At 47.1% G+C, this 9,190-nt stretch overlaps 1 protein-coding gene across 1 annotated transcript; it reads right to left on the reverse strand.

Moving 5' to 3' along the window:
- Window positions 1-605: 605 nt before the first annotated feature.
- On the reverse strand, window positions 606-5,294 carry fam234a (family with sequence similarity 234 member A). Its single transcript, XM_008120895.3, has 10 exons — window positions 5,081-5,294; window positions 4,085-4,264; window positions 3,854-3,984; window positions 2,855-2,987; window positions 2,631-2,772; window positions 2,404-2,544; window positions 1,724-1,802; window positions 1,340-1,495; window positions 898-1,012; window positions 606-820 (listed from the first exon to the last, which is right to left on the reverse strand). Exons 1-10 carry the CDS (start codon window positions 5,292-5,294, stop codon window positions 606-608), a joined length of 1,506 nt encoding a protein of 501 aa, XP_008119102.3.
- Window positions 5,295-9,190: the final 3,896 nt, after the last annotated feature.

Below are 9,190 nucleotides of genomic sequence, written 5' to 3' on the forward strand. Positions count from 1 at the left end.
AGGCCCTGTTGGCTTTGGGGGAGAAGCAGCCCCACAATCCCCCCCGGAAGGCACTGGGGAAAAGTCTTTGGGGGGCCATGGCGGTACCAGAGCCAACAGTTCAAGGAAGGGGGCAACAAGGTGCAACTCTCCCATGAGGCTGCCACTGTCCCCGAGGTCTAACCCCCTACCACTCTGTTAGAATAAAATAATAAAACTATCTGTATCCTGTCCCATTTCCAGTCTGGGGACTCGGGACGGCTCACAAAAAATGGCAGCCTTAAATGCCAAAAGTACATAACAAATAAAACAAATAATTAATATGACACAGATAAACAAGATAAACAATCACAAATAAGGCTTCCTGTGGCTGCGTCTTGCTTGGCCTCAACACATTCATATGCACACGTGCCACAGAAACACTGACGCAAACAGAGTCCCTTTGGCTCACAGTCGTTCTGTTGGTGCCTGCTGCTGGCGCCTCCCAAGGAAAGGGCTGCCGTGAAGCCTCTTGCGTGACAAAGACCCCCGCAGATATGCCCCACAGCTCTTCTGCCAGGCCCTTCCCGCCCTCCCTCTAGGGTCTCTGGGTGGCCTCCCCCTTGCAGCGCCTGCCGGAGTGGGGTTCAGCGGAGGCTGCGGTACCGCATCCGGAGGAAGTGATCCCGAACTTCCTGTTTTGTCATCTGGGCCAGGGGGCCGAGCCTCAGCACCCTGCCTGTGGTCACGTCTTCCTTCAGCCGCCGCTTCGAGAGCACAACCGTCCCGTCGGACGTGCCGCTCACATCGGGGCCCGTCATCAGCACGTAGCAGGCGTGGCGGCTCTTCTCAAAGAGGGCCCCTGGGGGCAAAGGGGTGAAAGGGGTCAGGCTGGTGGTGGGGGAAAGGAGGGGCCAGGGTACAAGGAGGGGGCCTTACCCTCAAAGACAACTACGGGCTCAGTGTTGTTAGTCATCTCCATGAGGATATTGGGGAGGGATGGGTGGAAGAGGTACAGGTGCGGTGTCGGCTGTGAGGCATTGCCTGGAGAGGCCTGGAAACCAGAGACAGAGCTCAGCCAGTGACCTCCAGGAGCTGCCCACCCGGAATGGACGCTTCTGAAAGCCACGGGGAAGACTTATACCAGGCATGGACAAATGGGGCTCTCCAGATGTTTTGGACTTCAACCGACAATTCCGAACAACTTAAGCTGCTGAGGGGGGAAATGAAGAGGCATGAGGATGTTAAGAATTGTGAGTTGAAGTTCGAAACCCCTGAGGGCCCAAGTTTCTTCATGCCTGTCTTATACCATTGCAAAATGACCACCTAGGAAGCAACTGCTCTGCCCCAGTCCCTGTCCAACAGCCCTTGCTATACTCACCGTCTCTGTGGTGTCTTCTGGGTACTGGCCCCAGAAGAGGAAGACGGAAAGATGGTCGGCTGTTGGGAGGGTGGCTGCCTGCGGCAGGGCTGTCGCTGGCTGCAGCAGCTCCACCTCCCAGTCGATGTCTCCTGTCTCGCCCTCCACGATCATCACCTGTGGACAGAGTGTCACGGGTCTCCCAGCAGCCTCTGCCCCCTCAACTGTGCCCCTCAGCTCTGGCCCAGCGAGGCTTCTCAGCATCCAACTTTGTGCTTGAATGTAACCGTAGCCTTGCACCAGGGAAAACACCACCGTTCTTTTCACGACACATTTGCAAGGCTACCCGCAGCCGGCTCAAGGGTCACCCACGCCTCCCTGGCCCCCTGAAGGCACCCTGCAAACCTTTTTCTTTGTGGGGGAGACTTGGTTTTCGATGATCATGTCAAGGTCGTCAAGATCGTAGGACCCAACAACAGGATCCCTGCAAAAGGGGCACAAGGTGGTTTCAAAATGCACCCTGGCCCTCTTTGCCAAAAGGGCCCCAGTCCACATTGTGGGTGGAAGGAGCTTTGGGGTGCCAACAACCCCAGGCAAGGAGTATGGGCCCCCTCCTCCTTATTAATTTATTACTCATTTATTCACTATATTTTTACCTTGCTCTTCTCACCCCCAAAGGGACTCAGAGCGGTCTACACACATTGTAGGTACACAGTGTAGAAATATAATACAATGCAAATCCAAGCACATTTAACATAAAATACAAGACAAAAATCACACAAAGCACAATAACGTCCAGAAATGAGATGCAGATAAATACTAAGCATTAAAAACATTTAAAACCAATTACAATTATTGTGGTGACTCAATTAAATAGTATATTTCGCTAAGGTCAGTCATCAATGTTAAACATGAGCCAGCGAGAAAATTAAGAGAGGTTTCCATAGATTAAAAATTAAATAAATAAATTTTAAAATGTGCGTCTCCTCAGAGGGCCATCTGGCTGAGCCCAGGCCAGGCCTGAGGACCAAGGCTAAGACTGGGCCCGCTGCCTCCTTCAGCCACTAGTTGGACGACAGCGTTACCTCAGGAGGTGGGGCATGTCTATGACCCAGACAGAGCCCAGATGCTTCCCGTCCACCATCTCCAGTGTGGAGGAACCCCTCGCTAAAAAGTTGCTGCCGGGCTTCTCCTCCATCTTGGTCAGAGAGCGGATCCCTCCCAAGCTAGAGGAAGAGGAGGAAACGCTAGGAAAAGGAAGCCTTGGCCGAGGGGGGGGGGGGGGCGGGGGGGGCAGCCCCTTCTCTTTTACCTGCGGAGGGCGACCCTGTGGGTGATGTCATCAATGGCCACTTCCCAGCGCAAGTCCTCTTTTAGGTTGATGCTCGGGTAGGCGGGCAGTGGGACAGACATGCGCCAGAGCTGCTGCATGGAGTAGCTGAAGAGGCCTTTCTCTGAGCAAGAGAAGGGGAAGGCTGGGTGAGGAGGGGAGGGCTTTTGGGGAGGGGGAACCTCTTTTCCTTCCTGCAGACCCACCTGTATGGAAGAGCACGTAGGTGGCTCCACTGGATGTGACCTGCAAGAGATGGCCCAGGCAGTATGGTAGCGGCAAGTGGGCTGTGGCCCCGATCTGGGTGCCATCTGAACCAGCATAGAAGGAGCTCCTCAGCTGCGGAGGAAAAGGGAGACAGAGGGGGAGAGAAAGCACAGGTCTGTGAGGCTCTATGCCTGCGAAACGTGGACGGTCTACAGACGTCACACTCAACTCCTGGAGCATTTCCATCAGCTTTGTCTCAGAAAAATCCTGCAAATATCTTGGGAAGACAGGTGGACAAATGTCAGCATGCTTGAGGAAGCAAAGAACACCAGCATTGAAGTGATGCTCCTACGCCATCAACTCCGCTGGACTGGCAACGTTGTCCGAATGCCCAATCACCGTCTTCCAAAGCAGCTACTCTACTCCGAACTCAAGAACGGGAAATGTAATTTTGGTGGGCAGGAAAAGAGATTTAAAGATGGGCTTAAAGCCAACCTTAAAAACTGTGGCATAGACACTGAGAACTGGGAAGCCCTGGCCCTTGAGCGCTCTAATTGGAGGTCAGCTGTGACCAGCAGTGCTGAGTTCGAAGAGGCACGAATTGGAGGGCTTAAGGGAGAAACGTGCCAAGAGGAAGGCCCATCAAGCCAACCCTGACCGGGATCGCTTTCCACCTGGAAACCGATGTCCTCACTGCGGGAGAACATGCAGATCAAGAATAGGTCTCTTCAGCCATCTACGGACACACCCCCAAGACGGAAGACAATCATCCTCAAACTATGAGCGATCGCCTAAGTAAGTAAGTAAGTGTGAGGAAGCAGAGTGTGCCGGTGCCCCCTTCTGGCATGACTCTTCCCTCAGGGGTGGCCTGCTTTGGAGCCTCTTCCCCTCACAATCCATGGAGGATTCCTGCCCAGCTGCCAGGGTTTGCCACTGTGGTGGTCAGTGGTTCACTGACAGGCAGGAGACTAGCTCAAGGGCCTTGCAACAAGACTCACCTGCTGTCCCACCTTGGCGAAGACCAAGATATCCTCTAAGCCATCCCTGCTGATGTCAGGGACCTTGTACATGGGGCCCAGTACCGAGGCGTTGGCTCCGAAATGGGCTGCCACCCGCCACAGCGTCTCCCCTGCGGAAGAGCACAGCGACAGCCCTTTGAGATTCGAGGCCTGGAGGAGCAGCTTTGGTGCCATCCCAGCCCAGTGGCTTTGAGGGGAGGGGCCCCCTACCTGTCTGCAAGTCCAGGGCTGCCAGGAAGTCGGGCCTTCCCAGGAGGATGCAGGCGGGGCCCCCACTGTGCTCCCAGGAGCAGTCCAGCAGCAGCAGCTCCTCCGCCACCGGCTGGGCCCAGAGAAGGCTCCCGTTGTTGCCAGAATGCGCCGCTAGGATGGCACAGGGGGAGGGCAGCCCTGATGGGAGGAAGGCAGACAGGGAAAGAAAAGAGGGAGGAAAGGGGGTCAGCCACTATTGGGGTTTGAACACAAATCAAGGAAGATGCCTAGTTTCCAATATCCCTCACAACCTCTAAAGATGTGTGCCATAGATGTGGGCGAAACGTGAGGAGAGAATGTACCTGCAACATAGCCATACAGCCCGGAAAACCAACAGCACCCCAAAAAGGACATATACTTCAGAATATAAAATGACACAATAATAAAAGATTATTACAAAAAGGCAAACATCACATAGGAGGCTTGAGAAGGTTACTTCCTTCAACAATACAAAGAAAGGATTCCCTGAAATGCACAGGCAAGAGGCCACTACAGCTAGAAATGTAAACCAAATGTATGCACTATACAACAGTAATTAAACCAAAATATAATCCATGTGTTACCAATACATATACATTCATAGAAAGTAAAACTCTATATTCAGAGAAAGTAAAACTCTTATATTCTTATAAATTTGGACTCACAATTAGAGATTGATACAGTCCTCCATGTGGAACATGAACTCTGGTGGGCATTGGACTCACAAACTCTGAATATAAGAGTTTTACTTTCTCTGAATATAGAGTTTTAGTTTCTATGAATGTATATGTGTTGGTAATACATGGATTATATTTTGGTTTAATTACTATTGTATAGTGCATACTTTTGGTTTACATTTCTAGCTGTAGTGGCCTCTTGCCTATACTTCCTTCAACAACCACGCAGGGCTTACCCCCACTCACCTGCCCCCCTTCCTCCTCGCTCCCTCCTCCCTCCCTGAAGCCTCTTCCTCACCAGCTCCTGAGCAGCGCACTGCTCCTCCTCCCCCGAGGCTACTGTTGGTGCTGCTGCTGCTGTTGAGCTCCGTGGTCCGGAAGGCGACCAGGACATCTTTCACCCGGTCCTCATCCACATCAGCCAATGCCAGGAGCGGGAAGGCAGCTGCAGAAGAAAGGCAGGTGGGGTGGCTATTAGGGAAGAAAATTGGATGAAGGACTGGACCTGCCATGGTCAAACCACCAGGGCATAGAATGCAAACCGGCATTGTCCATAGATGCCTTCAAGGTCATGTGGCCGGTGTCACTGCATGGAGTGCAGTTACCTTCCTGCCAGAGTGGTACCTATTGATCTACTGGCCATGCTTTTATTGTGTGATGCTGTGATTTTATAGTTCAGATGTATTAATGTATTTGTAATTGGAATGTATTTTATATTGTTGTATTTTATTGTATATTGCTGAGCTTGGTCCCCATGTAAGCCGCCCTGAGTTCCCTTGGGAGATGGGGCGGGATACAAGAATAAAGTTATTATTATTATTATTATTATTATTATTATTATTATTATTATTATTCACATTTGCATGTTTTTGAACTGCTAGGTTGGCAGAAGCTGGGGCTAACAGCGGGAGCTCACATTTGAACTGCCGATCTTTTGGTCAGCAAGTTCAGCAGCTGAGCGGTTTAACCCACTGCACCATCGGGGGCTCCGTGAAGACCAAACACATACTGAATACAAAACGGAGTCCTTAGTCGGAACATGCTCAGTACAATTAAAAGTCTATAACTCCTCCCACACCAAAGAAGTCAGTCAAACTGGCAAATCAACTTACACATAGAATACAGGCAAATGTATACATTAACAAATAAATAGTGAAAGGCTTGAGAGGTTGCTATTTGCAACATTAAAAGTTTTATGACTGCCTTGTTGGAGACTAGCCAGGAGGGGAGATAAAGGAGAGAATTCCAAGAGAGCAATAAAACAAGCCTTTTATTGTTATCACAGCTAATGATAAGGCAAAACAGCCATAGGTACCCACTTTAGTGGGTCCGTACCATGCAAATGGCCGCCACAACATGCGCATAACAAACAAAGAATTTATATCTCGGCTTATCTAAAATTGACCAATGGCTGAGGGTCTTCCTCACTTTCCACACCTACTTGGCACAAGTGACACCAATGACCTAACTTGTTTACTCTGAGCTTTCTTCTCCCTTTGGAACTTCCTGGAGAAAGGCACCAGCTCACAAGAAGGGAGGGGCATATGCACAGGCAAAGCTACATATTTACTATTTTTCTGGCTTATGGTCCCTACAGCCTAACACGAATTTTTGTCAAAAGTTTTATAACTGCCTTTGCACTGTGACATCTTTCACATTTAAGCATCAACACCAACAGATATTTCTAACGGTCATCCTGTTTAAAAGCCTGAACATTCTAAACTGTCACTGAGCCGTCATGTGTCCTACAGCCTTCCCACTGCTTTAGGTATATAGAGACAACGTAACTGCAAACTAAATAGACATAAACTTCGGGATATAAATGGACATACTAAGGAAATACAGTAGAGTCTCACTTATCCAAGACTCGCTTATCCAAGGTTCTGGATTATCCAACACATTTTTGTAGTCAATGTTTTCAATATATTATGATATTTTGGTGCTAAATTCGTAAATACAGTAATTACAACATAACATTACTGCATATTGAACTACTTTTTCTGTTAAATTTGTTGTATAACATGATGTTTTGGTGCTTTTTAAAAACATAACCTAATTTGATGTTTAATAGGCTTTTCCTTAATTCCGCCTTATTATCCAAGATATTCACTTATCCAAGGTTCTGCCGGTCCGTTTAGCTTAGATAAATGAGACTCTGCAGGGGTCCCCAAACTTTTTAAACAGGGGGCCAGTTCATGATTCCTCAAACCATTGGAGGGCCGAACTATAGTTGGCCACTGAGTAATAATAATAATAATAATAATAATAATAATAATAATAATAATAATAATAATAATAATGAGGGTTAGAAGAGACCCTTTGGGCCATTTAGTCCAACCCCTTTAGCCTTTTTGCACCAAAAGCACAAGCAAAGCACCCCTGACAGTGGCCTCCCAGCCTCAATGTTAATAATAATAATAATAAAGAGGGCTGGAAGAGAAGAAAAGACCCCTTAGGCCATTTAGCCCAACCCCCTTCTGCCTTTGTGCCATGGGGGCCGGATAAATGCCTTCGATGGGCTACATGTGGCCCACGGGCCATAGTTTGGAGACCCCTGATCTACTGTATTTCTAACTGTCATCCTGTTTAAAAGTCTGAATATTCTAAACTGTCTAAATATTCTAAACGGTTCTAAACTGAACCGTCACGTGACCTACAGCCTTCCCACTGCTTTAGGTAGGAGACAACATAACTGCAAACTAAATAGTCTCACTTATCCAACATTCGCTTATCTAATGTTCTGGATTATCCAACGCAGTCTGTCTTCCACAGCTGTTTCTCTAGGCAGCAAGGACTGAACTTTTTGCACATTTAATTTCCGACAATGTTGTTACTGTAAGTTCATCTTATGCAATTCTATCTTTATTTGTAGTCAATTTGTTAGTAGTCATTGTTTTTGTAGTAAATGTTTTCAATACATTGTGATGTTTCGTGCTAAATTCGTAAATACAGTAAATACTACACAACGTTACCATGTATTGACCTGCTTTTTCTGTCAATTTGTTGTTAAACATGATGTTTTGGTGCTTAATTTGTAAAATCATAACATAATTTGATGTTTAATAGGTGTTTCCTTAATCCCTCCTTATTATTCAACATATTCGCTTATCCAACATTCTGCCGGACCTTTTATGTTGGATAAGTGAGACTCTACTGTAGACATAAACTTCGGGATATAAATGGACATACTAAAGTGTAAAGAAGTATGAATTTTAATTTACAGATGCCATGTTTAACTGTGTTTTAAAAAGGGTTAATATTTCAGTTACTCATGAGTTGGTTGCCATGGAGACGGGGCGGAGCCAACCGGGTTAGCTGAAGAGAGAGCAGAATTTGGAGGGAAAGTCAAGTCAGTCTGTAATGGGGGGGGGGGGTTTACAGGGAAGATTGATCCTGGTTGAAGGGATCAAGAGAGACTTAATTGGTCATTTTGAGTCAGTGTGTCTGTGGTCAGCGAACCACAGGGAAGTGTGGGCTTTGTTGAAGCTCAAGGAAGGCTGATCCCAAGTTAGGGGATCAGGGATAAAATAAGTTTGGTGACTTATTTTAACGTAGTCTGTTTCCTGACTAGGAACAGATAGTCTGTGATTGAAGTGGAGTTTTAAGAAGTTTGAAACACCTCATTCTGTTATTGCAATTGTTAAGGAACGTGCCTCAAACAAGAAGAAAAGTTATTGTAACCATCAAGCTTGTGCCTAAATAAATGTTATTATTCCTTCAAACATCTTAGTCTCTGTCATACATACACACATCAAGAATAAACAAAAGGAAGAAAGAAAAATAAAAGTCTCCTCTCTAAGTAGCCAGTGGCTGAATCTTCCAATATTGGTGGCAAGAGTTGATAATCCCCTTCATATCTGGTGGCCGCATTATAAACATCTTTACCTCTGGTGGCAGCGTTTAAACAAGACATCTTTAATAACTGGTGGCAGTAGATATAGTTATATATATAATACTAGCTGTGCCCGGCCACGCGTTGCTGTGGCGAAGTCTGGTGGTATGGGAAATAAAGTATTGAGGAATTGGTGGTAGTTAAGGTAAAGGGTAAAGGTTTTCCCCTGACATTAAGTCCATTATAAATGGGTTATATAGCTGTGTGGAAGGGCCTTGAGTCTACACTGCCATATAATCCAGTTAAAATCAGATAATCTGTATTTTATAGGCAGTGTGGAAGAGGCCTAAGTGAGGCCTAATTCTGCCTGTCCCCTGGGCTGTGGGTTGCTAGGAGACCAAGTGGGCAGAGCTTAGCCTTCTAACTGGCAGCAATTGGATAAAAACAATTATTCCTCTCCCTCTCATTAGGGCTTTATATTTCTTTTCTTTTTGTTGTATGAACGTAGAGGCATGGATGAGGGGTTGTGCTCCCAAGTTTAGTGTTTCTGGGATGTGTAGTTTTGTTGTTTTGTCC

The sequence above is a fragment of the Anolis carolinensis genome, unplaced genomic scaffold (genome assembly GCF_035594765.1).
Source record: "Anolis carolinensis isolate JA03-04 unplaced genomic scaffold, rAnoCar3.1.pri scaffold_13, whole genome shotgun sequence".
Classification (NCBI taxonomy): Eukaryota; Metazoa; Chordata; class Lepidosauria; order Squamata; family Dactyloidae; genus Anolis; species Anolis carolinensis.